The sequence below is a fragment of the Spinacia oleracea genome, chromosome 4 (genome assembly GCF_020520425.1).
Source record: "Spinacia oleracea cultivar Varoflay chromosome 4, BTI_SOV_V1, whole genome shotgun sequence".
Lineage (NCBI taxonomy): Eukaryota > Viridiplantae > Streptophyta > Magnoliopsida > Caryophyllales > Amaranthaceae > Spinacia > Spinacia oleracea.
In genome coordinates, this window is record NC_079490.1 from 1,876,830 (window position 1) to 1,898,664 (window position 21,835).

Here is a 21,835-nt window from a genome sequence, read left to right on the forward strand (position 1 = left end):
AACCACAAAAAGTAGTTTTCAATTTTTTGTTGCCAATTTTCAAAATCAATATAATTACTATAAGTAAGATTATTTTTCAGTTCATTATCAAATCTAAATCATAGGACTTACAAAGCCACAAACCAAAAACTGAAAACTGGCAGTGATACCGAACGAGCCCTAAACTAATGTTTATTGTCTTTTATTTTATTTTAACGACGAGGTATAGCATCCAGATGACGGAAATTGGTGGTTGTCGATGTATTCGGACAAACAACCAGTTGGATATTGGCCCAAAAACCTATTTACATCATTGGCAACACAGGCCACACAAGTTGAATGGGGTGCAGAAATCAGCAATCCAGGCTATGCTTTCAATGCTCCTGAAATGGGTAGTGGTCTCAAGGCCAGATTCGACACTAAAAAATCAGCTTTTTTCTTCCAAATTAAAGTTGATCATGGAATACTAGACCCAAAAGAAACAGAAAAATATGAGGATTCTGTAGATTATACGATTTATGATGCTGGAAATCAAGGAGATTATTGGGGTCGTCTCGTGTTTTTCGGAGGCTCGATTGAGTAGCATGTAATATATAATACTCCCTCCGTTTTAAAATAATTGCTGCATTAGCATTTGCACGGTAATTTAGAAGGGGGAAATGAGTGTTTAATTTAATTTAATTTGTCTTTTAACTAAAATTATTAATCAAAGAGATGGATTTCAATACGTCGTAATTGTTGAAATTCTCTTGGAAATGTTATTTCTCATAAATTTAAGATGGAAATATCTTAACTTTCCTGAGCATATTTTATAAATCTCACACAATTTCATGACAATGACTAATATTTCGGTACAATTTTAATATGAAAGTTTATATCGAAAATTCAAAAACGGCAATTAAAAATAAATTTGACAATTCATCAGAACGAAATTAAGAATAAATTTGACAATTCATTAGAACGAAATGAATTTGTTCTACCTATAAGAAACCAATCACATAGGCTTGACGTACATAAAACAAGGAGTAAACAATCCACTTTGTATCACATATTTCATATTTGTGATGAGAACTTGAAATTGAGATGTACATTTGGAGATTAACAGGTGAGCAATAGCTTAACAAAATTGCATATCTAAGTTTTATGAGGCAGAGTAATAAATCACTTCGAAAATAATTAATTCATCTGTCAAATTTACATAAACTCGATTTCAAACGTACCATAGCTAGTTCTTGAGCTAAGAGTGAAATTATTGCTGCTCTTTATATGAGATGTAATCTTGTTTATCATCTCGAATTATGTTTAACACTTTCTTCCACCCGCGTAACAGCATCCATAAGGACATCGATTCCCCAGTCCTTCATATCCTCCTGCAGAATCAAAAGAGCCAAACATTAGAATTTTAGAGCATGTTTGGTAATAGTGTTTTTAAGCGATGGAAATAGAATTACATAACTATTTCCTTCACCTAATGTTTGGTATGAAAGGTGTGTAACACAATCCCTTTCCTAAGGATAAACATTACCACCAATTGTTACCGCTCCCAACCCCATGGTAACAAAATGGTTACCCTCCTCAATCCTTAATTCGGTACAAGTGATTCCTTTTCTAAGGTATACCAAACAACGGATAATGGTAATAGCTGACACTATCCTTTCCCCTTCTTATTGATTTACTTTCTATTTCATTTCCTACTTTTATACCGAACACTAATCACCACCTATGTTACCCGGACTCGGATACCCATATCGGACACGAGTACATGTCCAAGAGTCCGACACGACTATCTTGTGAAAGAATTGCTTGATTTTGGTCCAAAATGAAGTGTCCATACCCATATCCGAGTGTCGAGAATCCGACAAGGGTATTTGGGGTAAAATGAAGAGTCCGGGTAACAGAGAACACCACGAACCATTGCAACCCCCCAAACACCCAGTTTCAGAACTGCCACTACTCCCACTTGCACAACCACTCCTCATTCATGCCTAAATAACCACCAATTCCGAAATCACCCGCCCCTGCTTTGTTCCTCCCCAACCCAGATCAGAACCACAACACCCCCTCCTTAAAAACCACAATACTACAAGTAAAATCCCCCACTATTCCAATTAGACAGAAGAGAGAGTACTTAACCTACCAAAAGTTGAAAACCCCCATGAATTTTGGTCAATGGGAGGTTTAATTCGACCTTCAAAACTCCACAATCAGAGTCTTTGCTGGTATGAACTGGACCACCAATAGAGAAACTGAAGTTTTCAATCGATAGAGATGGAAGTGGTATTTGTTGATGAATGGATTCACTCCCTTTTCAAACAACCATTAACAGAGAGGTGGCGGTATCAACAATCCCCCTTTAACAACTAAAGAAGATTAGTGGTCCGACGTGGAGAGTTCACAAGGCATAATGGACGGTAATTGACAATGGCTGCGGTGGAGGAAAATGCTATTTCATGGGAGGGGTTAGAGTAGAGCCATAGAGGATGTAATGGCTCGAGGGTGGTGATGGGAAATACGAAGTAGAATTTATTGAACCAAACAACAATTTAGGGAAATAATTTCTTTTCTCCACAAGAATCAAACACTTTGTTTCCCTTTCCCTTTCTTGACTCCTTCACCTTGTTTCCCTTCCGTAACCTCTCCAGTCAGATCTCTTTCTCTATTCCTGTCCTTTTACTTGCGTGAACCTAAAGACCCCTAATAATTCAGAATTAGAGAAGGCAAAATTAATTTCCATTGAACTTTCTCGTGTAAGCTTGACTCATAACAGTTCAAGTACATATGGTTATGGAACATGCCCTTCAAGCTTGACACTCAGAAAGTCAGAAGAAACTATTCCTCCTAAGGATAAGCAAAGGGAGAAGGATATATGGTGCTGTAACAGATTGTTATAATCTGTTGTAACAATAGCACAAAATAGGGAGAAGTTAGTTGCTAAAAAGTTAGTTAATTAGCTAACTTGAGAATCTGAGCATATAAATAGATCTTCTCTCTTGTAAATCAATTCTTATGTTCAATAATAAGAGAACCTCTCTCCCTCTCCTCTCTCTCCCTCTCTCTCTCTCTCTCGCTCTCTCTCTCTCTCTCTCTTCTGTCTTCTTCCTCTCGGTTATGTTCTGTTCTGTTTTTCAGAAACTGATCACCATTGTTGATCATTATTACAGCTCTTGAGCTGTAACATTGGTATCAGAGCCTTACTGCTGCATTGGACTCATTCTAACTTCTTCCTACTTCGCACAAAATTCCACCATTTCCATCTTGAAGCACTCATACTGCATACCAGTTGTTGATATAAGTTCTGTGAGAAAATTACTCTTGTTATTCAACTTTTTTCTTTGAATCTTGAGCCTTAAACACACATACCATTTGATCCAAAAAACAAATCCCATAAAAACCCAAACATCAAAATCAGTTCTGGGCCTCTGGCTCTAGTTTCCTTACGAAGAATGGTGGCAGTTGAAGAAAAGTAGCTGCTTTGGGTATGAGAATGGCGGCTCAAGAAGGGTTTCAGAGAGATATGCAAGAATCTCACAAGCTGATGCAAGACTCCCTGATGAAACTGATGCAAGCTATGGGTGAAATCAAGGAGAGTTTGACTCACAAAGACAGTGACGCTGAGTCAAGAGATAAGAGGAGGCATGATTTAAGGGATGCAAGCAGACATGAATTCAGTAGAGTTTAAGCGTATGTGCCTAAACTTGAATTCACTAAATTCGATGGCAATAACCCGAGAATGTGGTTAAGAAGTGTAATAAAAAAATTAACCTGTGCAATATTAGTGAAGATCAGAAAGTGGATTCAGCTTGTTTGAACATCATAGACAAGGCTGAAAAACTGGATGAGTAGTTATGTGGTAGTAAAGAAAAATGTAGAATGGGGAGAACTTTGCATTGATGTTTCTGCTAGATTTAAGAAAGAACACGGGGTTAATGTGGTTGAAAACTTCAATAAAACTGTCACAAATCGGGAATCTAGAGACCTATATTGATGAATTTGAGAACCTTAGGTCATTAATGTTGCAGAAAAATAATAACATATGTGATAACTATTTTCTTGAGAGCTTCATTGGTGGATTGAAACCTACTGTGAAACCCATGGTGAGAGCATTTCATCCTGCTAACTTGGCTAAGGCAGTGGAGTATGCCAGATTTCAGGAAGAAAGCTTAGAAGCAAGCAGACTTTTTACACTTCTGATGCTAACAATTTCAAGCTTCTTCATCTAAAACCCATTCTGGTGGTGACCTTTTTGCCCACTCCAGCACCATCTTTCAGACTAAACAACACCCAAATAACTTCAAAACCAAACCAAACCAAATACTTCCAAACCTATTCAAAGACCTCAAAACTACACTTACTGCTGCAGAAAGGAGAGAAAAACAATTGAAAGGGTTATGTTAGTTTTGTGACAAACCCTATGAAAGAAACCATAGATGTCAGCTGAGGCAAACTCAGCTCTTCACCGTTGAAATTCCTGGTTATGATGAAGTAGAATCGGAAGAGGAAAAGGTGAATTCTGATACAGATCATGATGGAGATCGGTGTTATGAAATAGAAAAGATTGAACCACATATTTCAACTAGTGCTTTGAGTGCCAGCCACACTTTCCAGACAATGAGAGTGACTGGTTAAAAATGCACAGTAAACCCCTCAATATATTGATTGACTTGGGTAATACTCAACCTTTTAGACTTAGAGTTAGCTAAAAAGTTAGGATTGGATCCCATCGCTACACAAGCAGTAACTGTTGCCGATGAAACCATTTAGCTTGTCAGTTTGTTTGCAAAGATTTTGTGTGGAGTATGCAGTTTATTCATTCCTCTTGGGAGTTGTGATATGGTTCTAGTTGTGTAGTGGCTGAGTAATTTTATTTTATTTTGAGGGGATAGTGGCTGAGTAATTTAGGGTCTGTTAAGTGGGATTTCAGGAAATTGATTATGGAGTTTGATTTTGGTTGTAATCATTTGGTGTTAAAAGGGATACCTCCAAAAGGGGTGAGGGCTACTTGTGCCGCTAATACTCAGAAGTTAATGGCAGTTGCAATACAACTTTATTTGCTGCAAATGGTTGTTGATGAAAATGAGGATTTGAATATGAGAATCTGCTGCAGTAAGGTAGAAGAGAATACAATTCCTAAGGAAGTAGAAGAACTGACGGAAAAGCACAGTTCTATTTTGAAGAACCCACTGATTTACCTCCATCAGGGGTGTTTTTATCTATCATAGAATACCTCTAGAATTTGGGTCAAAGTCTGTCAACATCAGGCCCTACAGATATCCATTGAAACAAAGGGATATCATTGAGAAGTTGGTTTTGGGAATGCAAAGTCAGGGCATTTTTCAGGACATCTGCAGTCCTTTTGCATCTCCAGTCGTGTTGGTAGGAAAGAAGGATGGGTCTTGGAGGCTATGTGTTGATTATAGGGAGTTGAAAAAGAGGTCAGTGAAGGACAAGCTTCCATTTCCAGTTATAGATGTGCTTAATGATGAATTGTCAGGATCTTATGCATTTAGCAAACTCGATTTGGTAGCTGGTTATCACCAATTGAGAGTGTGTAAAGAAGTTGTGTACAACACGAGTTTCAAAGCTCATAATGGGCACTATGAGTTCCTGGTTATGCATTTTGGCTTAACTAATGCCCCTGCCTCATTCCAAGCATGGATGAACCACATTTCCAAAACTCTTTTGAGAAAATATGTGTTGGTCTTTTTTTGATGACATACTAGTTTATAGTGCTACTATGCAAGACCATTTAGTTCATTTGGAAGCAGTTTTTCAGTTAATGCATCAGAACATTTTGTTTGCTAAGAAAATCAAGTGTTCTGCTGTTGATAAAGTAGAGTATCTTGGGCATTTCATATCCTGACATGGGGTTGAGACTTGAGACTGACCCTAATAAGATCACAGTAGTGGTGAACTACCCAATGCCTCGGAATGTGAAGGAGTTAAGCAGTTTCCTAGGGCTAGCAGGTTACTATAGGAAGTTTGTGAAGGGATATGCCTATATCTCTAAGCCTTTGACTGAATTGTTGAAGAAAGGAGAGTTTAAGTGTAGTGATGAAGCTACAAATGCATTAAACAAGATGAAACATGCACCGAGTAGTGCACCAGTTTTGGCACCGCCCGATTTCTCCAAGAAGTTTGAAATAGAGACCGATGTCTCTAATGGTGGAATTTGAGCAGTACTGGATGAAGACTGAAGAGTGGACAACCTTTGGCTTTCTTAAGAAAAAGCACTAGGGCCTAAGTGGCAGAAATTATCGGTATATGAGAAGGAATTGTTAGCAGTTGTGAATACAGTGCAGAAATGGGAGAAATATTTGATGTGGCAAAAGTTTGTTATAACAGATCAAAAGAGTTTGAAGTGGCTCTTGCAACAAAAGATTTCAACACCCTTTCAGCAGTTTTGGTTGTCAAAACTCATGGCTATGATTATAAAATTCACTATAAGAGTGGAAATGAGAATGTAGTGGCTGGTGATCTTTCAAGGGTATCTGGATCCGAGTTGCTTTACATGGTTGTTAGTGTAGTGGACTCTAACTTGAGTAGCAAACTCAAGGAATACTATAACTTAGATATGAATATCCAGCATTTGATGCAAACTTGCAACAACTTCACAGTGGGGAGCAAGTTCAGAATAGGATGGTTTGATAAGAAGAAAGGGTAGGTTGTTAGTGGGACCAGATGATGAGTTGAAGCTAGCTGTTTTCCATTGGTTGCACTCTTCTGCTCAAGGGGGTCACTCTGGGAAAGATGTAACAGTCAAGAGAGTGAAAGCATTGTTTTATTGGAAAAGGCTCGGATTGTACGTATCACAATTTGTCCAAAACTGTTTGGTTTTCCAAGCTAATAAGCATAATAATGCAGCTTATCCTGGATTGCTTCAACCCTTATCTGTCCCCAAAGAAGTATGGGTTGATATTTCTATGGATTTTATCTCGGGAATGCCCATATCTCAAGGGAAAGATGTGATTTGGGTGGTAGTTGATAGATTAAGTAAATCAGCCCATTTTATGGCCCTCTGTCACCCTTATACAGCAGCTAAAGTGGCTCAATGCTACTTAGACAGGTCTTTAAATTGCATGAGTGGCTTAGATCCATTGTAACTAGCAAAGACTACGTGTTTTTTAGTCAGTTTTGGCAAGCCCTTTTCTCTATTCAAGGCACCTGCTTCCATCAGCTTCCCGTCCTCAAACTGATGGCCAAACCGAGTTTGTGAACAAATGCCTAGAAAATTTTCTGAGATGCATGTGTTGTGAGATCCTAGGAGTGGAGATTTTGGCTTCCTCTTGTACAACACCAACTTTCACACTTCTGCCCAAATAACCCCATACGAGGTGGTCTACAACCAGCCTCCTCCTCTACATTTACCGTACTTGCCTGGTGAATCTAAGGTGGCTACAGTTGACAGAAATGCAGAGAAGGGAAGAATGATAAAGATTGTACAATATCATCTCAAAAGAGCACAAGAAAGAATGAAGCATTTTGCTGATAAGAAAAGACCTGAGAAGTCTTTTGAGTTGGATAGTTGGGTTTGGTTGAAGCTTCAACCTTACAGGCAGATATCTGTTAGAAGTACAAGTAATGAGAAACTTTCATCAAAATTTTATGAGCCTTTTCAAGTGGTTGATAAAGTAGGAAAGGTAGCATACAAGCTGAAACTGCCTGATTCTGTTAAGATTCATAACATGTTTCATAACTGAAACAGTTCAGAGGCAGTTGCCTGCAAACAGGTAGCATACGAACAGTTCAGACTCATAGTCCAGTCTGGTTACAAGGAAGATCTGGAGAAATGAAGTAAACCCTACGGCTATACTTCAGAGAAGGGTAATGAAGCATCAGAATGCAGCACAGGTTCGATATCTAGTGCAGAAGGAAGGATTTTCTGAGACAGGTGCAACTTGGGAGGCAGCTGAACATTTTGAGCAAATATTTCCTGAATTTGATGTAAATGATTTCTAAGGTTTGCGTCTTTTTACAGTTTTCATTTCTTAAATGTATAACTTTCTTACAAGGGGGATGGAATGTAACAGATTGTTATAATCTGTTATAACTATAGCACAAAATAGGGAGAAGTTAGTTAGTTGCTAAAAAGTTAGTTAACTAACTAACTTGAGAATCTGAACATATGAATAGCTCCTCTCTTGTAAATCAATTTTTATGTAAATAATAAGAGAATCTCCCTTCTTCTTCTCTCTCTCTGTCTAATCCTTCTCTCCTGTCTTCTTCCTCTCGGTTCTGTTCTGTTTTTCAGAAACTGATCACCATTATTGATCGTTATTACAGCCAAATTCTTTGAGCTGTAACAGGTGCTTTGAAGAAGCCTAAGAGAGGATGGAACCAAAATCCTTAAGAGACTAGTGAAGTTTCTATTGTCATAAACAGAAGTGCTCAAGGAGCATTGTCAGACTGCGATTACTGGAGCATTTATTGAACAAGTACAAATTCATATTACTCCATAAAACAAGAAGTATGGACATATAGCACTGTTAACAAATAAGACATAACTTTATTTCCAATGACAGAAAATGCAACTTCACATTTAAGGATCGCAAGGTTTTGTAAGCAAATCAGTGACCTAGGGAACAAGTAACTTGTGCACTTGTGCATGAGGGTTAAGTTTGCATAAAGGATGCAGAGGCAGCATTCTCAGGTAAGGGACCACACGAATACCTGGATATCCAAGGATTCAAGCATAAGACCTGCCGAAGCGTACACTAGTATTATGGTGGCCAACAAGGAAGAAGGCATTATCGTTTGGATAACGTGATTTAGTCAAAGCATCTTGTTTGTTTCCTTGTGTGATTTTCTGTTACTGTGCTTTATTTTCTTTCTTTTTTTGGCTATAAATTATCTTTGCAACGAAAGAAGATTAAGGAAAATTCCGGGAAGGGAAAGGGAGGGGAGAGTAAGGAAGGCAATATATGCCTTTTCCTTCCATATCTTCCCAACTGCGAAAGGATTTGAGGTTTCAAAAAGAAAGGAACAGGCTTGCTATACCTAAGCACAGGTTCAACTTATCCATTGTTAATTTGTTATGCTAGGAAGACTGCGACAGAGATTGTGAGCCCCGACAAATCAACAATCACTTATTCTTTTACTGTGATTTCAGTAGAAAGTATATCCAGGAGATCAAAGGGTGGGTGGGTGGGAGTTGGTGCAGAAACCACAAATGTGTACATGCTTCTAAGATGGATTCATAGAGCTAGACAGTTCAAGTTCAGGAAGAATGTGCAGTCGGCGCAGTGGCTACAACACTCTATAGCTACAGGGTTTGGATTACTAAGAATTAGCACTCTGGTCCATGAGGGTGAATTCTATTCAATCAGTGGTTTCAGAGATTAAGAACAGTTTAAAGAGTAGAACCAAAAGTATCATAGGGAAGATGGTGTCTATATATATATATATATATATATTGGTTAAATAGAAGTAGTATTTTTGTTGTTTGGTTGGCTTGTGATAATCATGTGTTGAGCCCGTATCGTTGTAGGTGATGAAGGACCCATTTAGGAAGAAGGGAAAAAACCTTCTATCTCCTCTCCTTCCCTCTACAAACCCTCTTCCAAGCACACTAGTGAAGTTTTTCCTTCTCCTTCTAAACCTCTTCAGCTCCATTCAGCAGAGTACTGAGGCTCAAGTGAATCCCAAACTAAACCAGTCCATAAACATCAACCGTTGAAATGTGCATCACAAACATTGACAGGTGCCAACACCTTAGCAGCGAGAGGCACTGAAAAACCAAGATACTAGCACTAAGGGGAAAAGTCAGAAAATTTAGCAGGTTCTCCGGCACACTGGCACAATCCTCTCCCCTAACCAGGTTATCTGGCACTGTATAACGAAAATAACCCCCTTCGTAAAAAGAAGTTCATAGCAGTAACTAGTAAGTACAGGGTAAAAGCAAACAGTAAAAAAAAGCACGGATTTCTACCTTTTTCACTGCGCCTCCTGTCCTTATTCGTGCATTAGGTCGAGCAAGCTTTGACTCAAAAGGTGTCCTAGGCCTCACTTCTCGAATTTCCTCCCACTCCTCACGCGTGAGCATCCTAACCGTTCCTTGTTCAGGAGGAGAATTCTGTACCTTGCGCTCAATCAATTCTTGAGATCTTGACTCATCATACTGCCAGCCAACAGAAAAAAGTCCTAATTCTCAAATCTTTTGGACACACACTTACATATAATAAAAAGACACAGAAGAAATAGCATAAGAGGTGGAAAGTGCAGCGCAAATTATTCTGATACTCACGATAGCACATGATATGTTAAAGAACTATCGTAAAAGCTGCATAAAATGGTCACCAGATAACACACAGGGATATGTTAGTGAGAGGGAAAACGGTTTGGTACTTTGGCACGAGACTCACCAAGTGCATTCCCAACTCATCCAAGAGATATGATTTGAGCCACAGAATAATCCAACTAAAAATGAAAGTTTGAAAATAAGAGTACATATAAAGGATAGAGAACAGGACACTGTCACCAGAGTAGAAGACACATAAGGTAGAAGACCTATAGAAAAATGCCATCGCTATGGCAACTCCCATGGTTCAGATTTTAGGTACCTCTTGTGGTGACGGGCTCAAAGCATTAGTGTTTCACAGTGGCAGTCCGACAACCTTGCATTTGGAAGCATATCATGATATCAAGCAATATTAACGGCAAAGCAGAGTGTATCTCAGGTCAGGATTTGGGCTCACTTAGCACAAACTAAGTTCTCTAATGATGTATGGCTTGTAATTAATGACATGTTTGGTACTACCAAAAAGTTACAAAAATTCAGAGCAAACATTTCAGCAACATTGAGTTTCTTTGAGGAAGAATAAAGTTAACTTAAATTATGAATGCGGCTATGCAAAGGCAATTTTAGGCTCTAGCATCTCAGTGGCAGCTGCTTTAATTGCCAAATACAAGTTTACAACAAATTCCATAACTCTTCACAAAAAAAGAAGGATATGCTATTAGGTGTCTATTTGCACAACTCTTGCAGCAGTTGCACATGTCTGTTAGCAGAATAATCACATGGAAGCTACTCCGTTTTACATAAATGGCATAATGGAACACCTTTGCTACATGTTTCATTTCCTCAGGGTGTATATGTTTCATTTCCTCAGGGTGTATATGTTTCATTTCCGCAGGGTATATATGTTTCATTTCTAATGCCTAGGCCCAAACCAAGGGTAATAGTTTGTGGTTAATTGGCAGTTATTGCCTGACAAAATGTCCAGCCTCAAACTGATCTACCTTAGCCTAGGTTATTTAGCTATTTAGGGTTTGAGAGTAATGGTGAAGTTTGAGAGTAAGCTACTTATGTTTTCGAATTAGATGGTGACACTCTACCGCTGACTTGAATCCCTTCCCTGCCCCCCCATAACTTCGTGTCACCCGTTGCTTGTTTACTTTGGAGGATTTTTGGTGAGGGTAGAGGAGTAGGATAGAGAGTGAGAATAGGATAGAACCTCTGGATTCTAGATTCTGAAAAAATAGATAGTTACTGGCTACCGGCCTGGAAGGAATGTTGAGTAAAGGGGTGATGGATAAGCTATCGATGGTGCTCGTACATTAGCCAAATCAACTGGATCTCAATCTAGATCTTAATATGTAACACGATATGCCTTTCACGCTACTGGACATGGATCAATAACTCTACCTACTAATGATGTTACTCATGCTTCTGGCTACGCTGACTCTGAATCTCTGATACCCTCACTTTTAGGCAGGGTCTACTTCTACTGGTGTTGGATTCTCCCTTCCTAAGTGGCTGATCTTAGCGTGTTAGCCGCTGTCTCATTTCGTATTGTGATAACGTTTTCTCTTTCTTAGCACTCTGCTTTATTCTCCTAATATGCGCATTGGAACTGGTTACGCGGCTTTATCTTATAGGGGATTTTCTCTGACTTGACTCAGCTGTTAGTGTATCGCTTTCATACGGCGAGAATCATTGACTAATCATGCACAACAATTAAACTAAACATCATCCCCAACATTAGAAGCCCAATGCCGGCAATGCAAATAGGGGGGAAACAATGGAGCTTTGCAAAAAGGGGGTAAAGAAAAATATACCATCATTAGAAGCTTTGCAAAAAGAGCAACCCCAACAGCGGTAAGCATAATTGGCATGCTAGTTGTGTCGAGAAACGACAAGGACTCCGGAACTTCCACAAAAACCTCGGTTTTCTTCGGATTTCTTGTCTTCCTCTTTTTCTCTAAATCAGCCACCTTTCTCTTCAGGGTTTCACTCACTGTTTCATTGGATATTGTATGCAAGCTTCGGCATTGGCTTCGGTTTCTCCATAACAACAACAGAGTTCCACGGACACTATGCATGCTAACCTAATACTAAAATCAAGCACAATCAAAATCAAAATCAAAATCAAAATCAAAATCAAAAAATGCTGCCACTCTACATCTGAATTAGCCGAGAGATAACAGGGGACAATGAATTGTAATTAGGGCATGATTATTCGGGGAGGAAATGAAACTAATTGAGCAAGTGCAAATAACAAAATTGAAACAATTGGAATGATCGATTGAAATTTCGAAGTTTTGAGTTTCAGGTTTTCTAGAAACTTGACAAATTGAATCTGTAGAATCACAAAGAAACTGGAGCAAAGTTATTACCTCGATAAACACTGCATGCTAACCTAATACTAAAATCAAGCACAATCAAAATCAAAAAATGCTGCCACTCTACATCTGAATTAACCAACAGATAACAGGGGCAATTAATCGTAATTAGGGCATGAATTTCGGGGGGAACTGAAGACTAATTGAGCAAGTGCAAATTACAAATTTAAACAATTGGAATGAAATTTTGAAGTTTTGAGTTTCAGGTTTTCTACAAACTTGACAAATTGAATGTGTAGAAATGTAGAATCGCGAAGAATTGGAGCAAGGTAATTACCTCAATAAACACTAGTCAATTACAGCCACCGCCAAACTACGCCGTATAAGCAGCTACAAACAAAGTCGGGAATCTAGGGATTTCATCGGAGAAGAAACATAATGATACCGAAGTGGTGGCGGTCAGCCGCAAAGACGACGATGACGGCGAAGAGAGAGAAAGTTTGGAGGAATTCAAGTGATGATTCAGAGGAGGTTGAAGTTGAAGGTAATAACGCCGTTAAGGTTAATTTCGCGGCGAAATCGAGTTTTACTGCGACGGAATGATTAACATTAACTTACTCCGTATTTGAATTTCATTTTAATTTTTATCTATCTAAGGTTATGTCCTGTTCCATTTTATTTGACTTATTTTAGATAAAATAAATTTAGATATAGATAAGATAAATTTAGATAGGTTTAGTTAAGTTAAGATAAATTCAAATAATGTAAGTTAGGAAAAATAATTTTTTTTTCATATATTTTCACATACAAATAACTTTATTTCAGACAAAATAAGTTTTTTCAGATAAAATAAGTCGAGATAAGTTGAGTTAACTTCATATAAGTTCAGATAATATAAGTCGAATAGAACAAAGCCTGGACTTGCTTTAATAGAAATAGCTAAGATAAAGTCTACATTTTTAAGATAAGTTATGATAGGTTCCAACCCATAAGTTTCAATCACGATTTTCTTCTAATTAAAATCTTGCAATTATTTACTTTGTACACGTTGACCAAATCATAAATATATACTTCGTACCATACGATGGAGTAGCATGTGGCTGCCCTGGTCTAGCGGGTGGAGGAGGCATCATCCGAAACCACACGGGGGCTTTACAGTATGCTTTCTCTGCAAATTTTGGTTCGTGTGTGGCTTTCCGGAATGAAGTTAGCATTAGAAATTGGTCCGGATCTTGCTATTCTTATGGGTGTGAAGAAGCTTATGGTACAAGTTGGTAATCGAGTCGTTATTGTACAATAAGTACAGCCCCGGTCCTGACAATTTGAGGCCCCTAGGCAAAATTGAAGAAAAGGGCCCCTAATAAAAAGACCAATTTTTTTCCCCCAATAATACTACATTACAATAAATTTATTTTTGCAAAATATTATTACCCTTAATTTGTTTCCGTAGCTACTCTTAGGCTCTGTTTGGCAAACACTTTCAGTCACCTTAAATGATTAGGTGCTAATAATTTAAGGTCACCGTAAATGATTAGGAGTGTTTGGTAGGAAACTAAAATAAAATTTAAGGTGGATAACTTGACTGAAATTCAAACGTTAATAAAAGTAACGTTTCACAATCAGTGACTGAAATCTTTTGCTTCCAAAGCACACGTTGTTGAGTTGTTGACTCGTTGTTGGGCAAATAGAAGGATTATTTTAAAAAAAGAAAAATTGAAGAACACTGAATTTTTAACAGTGCTTTGAAGAGTTTATCTTCTACAGTAGTTCTGCTCATGTTTTTGTTTATTTTGTTATGTTACTTATTTTATTTTTCAGCTATATACACTTTTCCTATATTGTTTAAAATAAAATAAAATCATACGGAGTACTCATATTTTCATTTGAAACAAATACCTTCCCTAATTGTTTTTTTTTGGGTTGAAGTTGGGTACAAGAAAATCACAAAGGCCTTCATTTGAAATAAATCACACTTAATTTCAGGTACTTAAGAAATTAGTTGTACCAAACGGTTAATGTAAATTATGGCCTTATCAGTTTCAGCACCTTATCAATTTCAGGTATTATCGTATCAGTTTCAGTTACCTTATCAGTTCAGCTCGATTTCAGATAGTGTTGCCAAACATAGCCTTAATAATTCCAAATAATAAATCAATTAATTAATTAATCAACATAATACTACATAGTAATACCAAGTAATAAATCAATTAATCAAAGATTCAAAGAACAATAGCAACTGTAAATTGGAAATTTGGATAGAACATCCCAAAATAAAATCTCCAAAATCTAATTAGGCACGCAACTGATTCTCAATATGTTACAAAATATACGAATTTAACAACATTAGAACATTAATACTTAAAATGTAGCCTCTGCCAATACAACATCAAAATTCACAAATAATCAGTACTTGAACTTCTATATTATAATTGAGATTAAGAGAATTAGAATTGATTAATTATTTAATTGAAATTAAAAGAAAAAAAATACGAAAGAATCGGGAAGACGAGAATTGATACCTGATTACTTCAGCCTCCACGTCGCGTAGCCGTCTTCAGCCTCAGCGTCACGCCGCCGCCTTCAGCCTCCGTGTCGCACCGCCGCCTTCAGCCGAGTAGACGAGCAGTAATTAATAAAGAACAATCGAAAATAAGAGAGAGGAGAAGAATTGATGAGCTTAGAACTAGGAAATCGGAAAAGAAAGTGAATCAATTAATTAAATTGATTTATGATTTTAGATGTTTGAAATCTTAATGGTAATTGATTGATTGTTGCGTTTCACTCATAATCTTTTCGTTTCTTTTGTTTCCTTTCCCATTATTTGTATCATAGGAACATACTCCGTACTAAGTTAGTAACTTCGTTTTTTAAGGCCCCTTTCGCCTTGGGCCCTAGGCGGTTGCACTTCCCGCCTACTACTAGGACCGAGCCTGAACAAGTAGTGTTTAATCATATGGAGGTGTGATTGTGTCTTGTCCCGATCTGTAGAAGCGTGATCAAATATACAGATTGAAAGGTCTCCCTCTTTCATGTGTGTCGTGAACGGAACATAAATGTTGACTGGTTAGCAAAGAATGGAGTTACGCAATATTCGAAGATACAAATGATTCACATTCCACGATGGGATCTTGGGAGGATACGTAGCTACATGCTAATCTAGTTAGAGTGACTTGGCCACAATTAGTTTCTAGTAATTAATCTATCTCTTTCTGTTGGGGTTGTCCCTCATTTGCATTAAAAAAAGTTGAACAAACAAATATTTCTCAAAATAATCTATTACTATATACTAAAAGAGACACCAGGAATGACACGTGTCAATTCCTAATGTGATTTTTTCCCGCCAAAAACCACTTTCCTAAAAAAGTGTATCTATTTTATTTTATTTTTATTCTCTACCTTTTTTTTATTAACTATTTATTTATGGAAACAAAATTAAGTTTATAAATTATGGCAATAATAGCTACGACGTAATAATAATTATTCTAAATTAGTAATATTTTAGTCAAATCGCTATATTAATAATAGAAAATATATCACTCAATATTTTGATCAAATTACCATATTAGCATTTTAAATATGCATATTAGATGAATAAATTTAAACGAGTATGTTAAAAATATTATAACTATGCAGTAGTTTAGGAGATATCCAGTTAAATATTTTGTGAAAAAATTGGCAAAACCGTGCGTGCACGGGATCTAATCTAGTTACATAGAAATGGTGGTTTATACGTGATCAAAAGGCGGATCAGGCCGGGTTCGGCCCATAAACATCTGTCATTATATCGTCCGGGATGGGCCAAGTTTCAGCCTAATTTTGTATGTCCAAAATCCACTATTTAGGGCTAAAACTAACGGGCTTTTCGAGTCCGGCCAAATTTATAACTTAAATTGTTGTTTTACATTGTCCGAAACTCGTAATTTTTTAAAAACGTCTAGAATCGGGCCCGAAAATCGAACCAAAATATTCTGCCCAAAACACGGGAATTTCAGACCGGGTCGGGCCAACGACCCAAGCCCATGTTGATCAGCTCTAGGGTGATTCATTTAGAGCTGATCAACATGGGCTCGGCCCGACCGAATCCGAAAAATGCCGGATGTTCGGGCCCGGGCCGGCCCAGACTTTTGAAAAAAGTCGCGGACTTTGGGCAACGTAAAACAACAATTTTAGTTATAAATTTAGCCCGTCTCGAAGCTGGTAAGAAAAACCCGCTATTTTTGGCCCGAAATAGCGGATTTTGGACACACAAAATGGACCTGAAACTTGGCCCGACCCGACATAATTGGAAGATTCTGTATGTCCTCGACCCGACTCGAACCCGGCCCAACCTACCTTTTGATCAGGTATACACTCACGTAGTTCGCCTAATTTTCTTTTCTAATACCAAAAAAAGTAAAAAATACTCTTTTGATATTAAAACACAATAAGAGCGTCAATTGTAATGGACTCTTAGCCCACTCTTAAAGAGAGAGAAAATTTAAGAGTTAGCTCTTAATAAAAAGGAGCTAACTCTTAGCTACCTCTTATTTAGAGGTTGATTAAGACATCCTCTAAATAAGAGGTAACTCTTAGAAATAAGAGTGGGGTGAGGTGGATGGTTGTGGAAATATTATATTTGTTTTTGACATTTTTGTTAAAAAATAATAAAAATAAATGTATGTAAAAGGTGTTTAAGAGGGAGTAACTACTCCCTCCGTCCCATAATATAGTGCCTGTTTTTCTAAAATGGTGTCCCTAAATGATGATGCCTATTTCTATTTTAAACCATTAATTTTTACTTTGAAAATTGTACTTTTTGACTTTTATTCAACCCATGTGCTTGATTTTTGTCCTTTTTAGGCCTATTTATTATGTACACACCTTGAATCTATAATTTATCTCTCCATTTTTGCCAACTAACATGTACTTTATCTTGAAAGTACAAATCATTATTGTTTTTATTATCAATGTTATCCTTTACCTTAATAACCGTGATTTTGGTCAAACGGGCACTATATTATGGGACGGAGGGAGTAAGATATTGTTATTTCTTGGACTTTTTGATAGGTAACTCTTAAGAGGGTGATGAGGTGGAGGAAGAGAGAGATTAAGAGTGGGTAAAAAGGTCTCAAAAACGACGAAGGTGAACGGGTGACTGGGTGAGACAGTGAGAGTGTGTGAGTGAGACTGAGATGGAAGAAGAAGACCCTTCGAAGAAGTTGGAGAGAGAATCTGAGTCTGGAAAACACAAGCTCATCAACTCTCCTTCAGCCGGAGAAGAAAGCACTCCGTCTTTCTTCGCCGATGATGAATTTGCTTGGCCGGAATTATCCTCCTCCGGCGAGGTCCCCAACCCCAACGCCTTCGAAATCAGAATGTACTCCGTTCCATCAACCCCGGAATCAACCCCAAACCCCGCCGCCGCTTCAGCAGCTAATGACGATGCTGGAAACCTAGGGTTTTCGGAAGAGAAGAAGAAGGATGAGGCAGAAGGAGAAGCAGAGGAGAAGAAAACTAAAGAATCAACCCCAAGCGCCGCCGCTTCAGCAGCTACAGACGAAGGCGGAAACCTAGGGTTTTCGGAAGAGAAGAAGAAGGATGAGGCAGAAGGAGAAGCAAAGGAGAAGAAACCAAATGAATCAACCGCAAACGCCGCCGCTTCAGTCGCTAATGACGAAGGCGGAAACCTAGGGTTTTCGGAAGAAAGGAAAAAGGAAGAGGCAAAAGCAGAGGAGAAGAAAGCAAATGAACCCGAAGTGGTGGTGATCAGCACCGACGACGAAGACGACGACGATGAGGTGAAAATTGTGGAGGAATTGAGCGACGATTCGGAGGATTTGAACGCGAAATTGTCGGAGTTTGGTGACGATTGGGAGTATTTCAAAGCTGAATTCGGGGGAAAAGCGTCGGAATTGAGATCAATTTCGAATTCGGAATCGACTTCGACGGCAATGGAATGCTTAGTTGAGATATTGAAGAATGTGTGTGAGAGTGATGAGAAGGGAAATGGGAAGAAGAAGAAGAAGGTTGATATATTGGAGACAGTGAAACGTAGGGGGATGACATTTCCTAAGAGCAGATGGTATGATTCTTGAATATTCTTGTTAAATTTGATGATGAATTTTTTGGTAAATTTCAGGTCCATGATTTTGAAAACTGGGTGTGTAAAAATGGTCCATTTTGTTGTGTAAAGTTGTAGGTTTTTGAGATGCTCAAAGTTAAGAGTAGCTGATCATGTTGATGATAATGGTGGAATGTTGATGATTATGAGAATGTTGTTTTTGTAAAGGTTATGGTTTTTGAGATGTTAAAAGTTGACTTATTAGCTTATTATGTTGATGAACTATGTAGTTTTTTGAAAACTGGGTGTGTAAAAATGGTCATTTTGTTGTAAAGTTGTAGGTTTTTGAGATGCTCAAAGTTAAGAGTAGCTTATCATGTTGATAATAATGGAGTTATGGTTCACAAAAAATGGTGGAATGTTGTTTTTGTGGAGGTTATGGTTTTTGAGATGTTAAAAGTTGACTTATTAGTTTATTACGTTGATGAACTGTGGTTAGACTCTTGGCTAATAATCCTCCTTTGTAGTTTTTCGAAAATTGGGTGTGTAAAAATGGTCAATTGTTGTAAAGTTGTGGGTTTTTGAGATGCTCAAAGGTAAGAGTAGCTTATCATGTTGATGAAAATGGAGTTATTATGGTTCACCAAACATGAAAAATGGTGGAATGTTGATGATTATGAGAATGTTGTTATTGTAAAGGTTATGGTTTTTGAGATGTTAAAAGTTGACTTATTAGCTTATTATGTTGATGAACTATTGTTGTTTTTGAGATGTTAAAAGATGACTCATTAGTTTATTATGTTGATGAATTATGGTTAGACTCTTCGCTAATCGTCCTCCTTTGTAGTTTTATTCATCGGAAATTCTTGGAACTAGAGTTGGGTAAGGGTGTGAGTCCAGAGTTCGTTCTTTTGTACTCTTAATCTTTGTTGTAAAGTTGTGGGTTTTGAGATGCTAAAAGTTAGAGTAACTTATCAAGTTTATGATTATGGTTCACCAAAATTGGTGGGATGTTGATGATTATGGAGTTGTGGTTCACCAAAAATGGGAAGGTTGATGATTATGGACTTGTGGTGCACCAAAAATGGGAAGGTTGATGATTATGAACTTGTGGTTCACCAAAAATGGTGGAATGTTGATGATTATGAGGATGTTGTTTTTGGTTTTGGTAATGTAGGATGTTCACCAAAAATGGTGGAATGTTTTGTTTTTGGTTTTGATTATGAACTTGTGTTTTAGTGTTGTTGTACACCTTTTTGTAAAGATTGTGGTTTTTCAGATGTTAAAAGTTGACTTATTAGTTTATTATGTTGATGAACTATGGTTTCAGCTAATCGTCTTCCCTTCTAGTCTATTCACCGAGAATTGTTAGAACAGGGTAAGGGTGAGGTCGAAGTATGCGTTCTTGTGTACTCCTAAAGTCTTATTCTTTGTATTGTGCAGTCCGCTTGAGTTTTCTTTCCTCACTAAAAAAAAAAAAAATTGATGAACTATTTTTCACCAAAATTAGTGGGATGAGAATGTTGTTTTATTTAGGTGATATACATGTTTTTATTGTTGTTTGACTTGTTTCAAGCATGAAGGATTAACACTTGGGACAGAGAAGTACTAATCCAATGAGGAATTTTCATTTTTTGTCCTTAAGTGAGTAGAACATGAAAATAGATTTAGGTAATTCAAAGAAGCGCGTCGGAATATGTGAAAATAAAATAAAATGATGCAAGTATTGTGATACGGAGGTTAGTACGTGGTATGTCTTTCATTCCTCTAGGAAATATATACAATTGAAAATGGATCAATGGATCAGTGTTTGGGCCTCGTCGAGCTACTAGGGTTGGGCCTAAGATGGCCATTCGACAATTCGAACCAAGCAAAACGAAGCCCACTTCATGGGAGAGGAAGAGTATATAAATCTACATGGATGATCTAAGAAATGGCACAAAGTCAATAACTTAAAATGATGAATAGCTTTAGTATAGTTGAAAAATGAAGTTATTCTAAAAATATTGCTTGTGGTGTCAACAAAATCCATGACAATAGGGATTTTGATGGTTGCAAAAGAGTCTTCAACACTCTAGAAGATATCATTAATATCAAATTAATTAGCATTTGTTGGAAGAATGTGCTTATGTCATTTTGTCCTTGGCTTAAAAACAAAGTTCCTCTTGTTTTTTTTAAAAAAATTATTTTTATTTTATTTTAAAAAAGAAGTTTATCTTGGGTTCTTGATGTGGAGGTGTGAGCAACTATTAAAGTTTTGTGTGTGGAATTATTACTCAAAGGCAAAAGGCAAATTATTATTTCTTCAATAATTCATGTAATTGCTTTTTCTCTTGAAAGTAAAGTAGGACTATTAGGAGGGGAACCGGGGAAGTAATTGGGGTTACATATGGACCATATGGCAATGAGTCGGCCCGGTCCAAGATACGACACGGTTCGTCATGCCAAAAACACGACATGTGCAAAGAAAGCACAGTTCGACCCGAGCACGAAGTCTTAGGCTAAGCTTGACCCATATCTTTTTGGAAAAAAGCACAACACAACCAATACGATCAGACACGAAAAAAACATGCTAAATGGAGTGAAATTAGGCTTAGACACGAAGTTCCGACATGAAGACATGTGGTCCTGGGCCGTGTCTGTGCAACCTTTTTTAAAAAATTTGGTCCGTCACAAAATAAGAGGGCTTGACTTGTCCCAGCACATGACACGCGCGCTCGACACAAAACATGATGCGTCAATGCCACATGGAACATAAAAAATAAATTATTGTCGCTTCTAAGACCTTAGTTCAACCTATATTCTACTTGTTTCAATAAGAAACAAAATATAAACATGCATGTGAAATACTTACTATTAGACTTATTCAACTTAAAAAGGATTGTGAAAATGGGAAAAACGAAAAACTAATACTACAAAAGTCCAACATTCTCCTTTCTACCTACCCAAAATACGAAGGTCTTTCTTAATTAACAATGTTAAGAAATATGAAGTTGAATGTGGTCTTAAAGTTTTGCTTTCCCTTCCCAAATAAGAAGGGGTTGGTAACTTGATATGTAACTCTTGATTGTCAAACTAACTATAAGCCATGGTCCATAATTTAACTACTTTTAAGAGATAAGGACGAGTCATAGTAAATTTTTCTGGAGGTGGTTATCATAATAAGTTAAAACACAACACGCTACGTAATTACAGGAATTATAACAATAATTATATCAACTTTTTCTCAAAATCACTTCACCGAACCAACATTGTAAA

At 37.4% G+C, this 21,835-nt stretch overlaps 2 protein-coding genes across 5 annotated transcripts; one reads left to right on the forward strand and one right to left on the reverse strand.

The window, feature by feature from the left end:
* Positions 1-896: 896 nt before the first annotated feature.
* On the reverse strand, positions 897-15,363 carry LOC110801400 (uncharacterized). 4 transcript variants are annotated; one of them, XM_056826677.1, is made up of 4 exons: positions 15,057-15,363; positions 12,034-12,303; positions 9,905-10,093; positions 897-1,349 (listed from the first exon to the last, which is right to left on the reverse strand). In XM_056826677.1, exons 2-4 carry the CDS (start codon positions 12,295-12,297, stop codon positions 1,266-1,268), a joined length of 537 nt encoding a protein of 178 aa, XP_056682655.1. In that variant the 5' UTR covers positions 12,298-12,303; positions 15,057-15,363; the 3' UTR covers positions 897-1,265. The 4 variants fall into 4 exon arrangements, with proteins under 4 accessions (XP_056682655.1, XP_021862454.1, XP_021862472.1 ...); XM_022006762.2 differs by having other exon boundaries at positions 12,034-12,309; XM_022006780.2 differs by lacking the exon at positions 15,057-15,363 and adding an exon at positions 12,875-13,118.
* Positions 15,364-17,637: 2,274 nt separating this feature from the next.
* On the forward strand, positions 17,638-19,926 carry LOC110800983 (protein bfr2-like). The gene is made up of 2 exons (XM_022006296.2): positions 17,638-18,811; positions 18,919-19,926. The coding sequence occupies exon 1, from the start codon at positions 17,709-17,711 to the stop codon at positions 18,609-18,611; it is 903 nt and encodes a 300-aa protein (XP_021861988.1). The 5' UTR covers positions 17,638-17,708; the 3' UTR covers positions 18,612-18,811; positions 18,919-19,926.
* Positions 19,927-21,835: the final 1,909 nt, after the last annotated feature.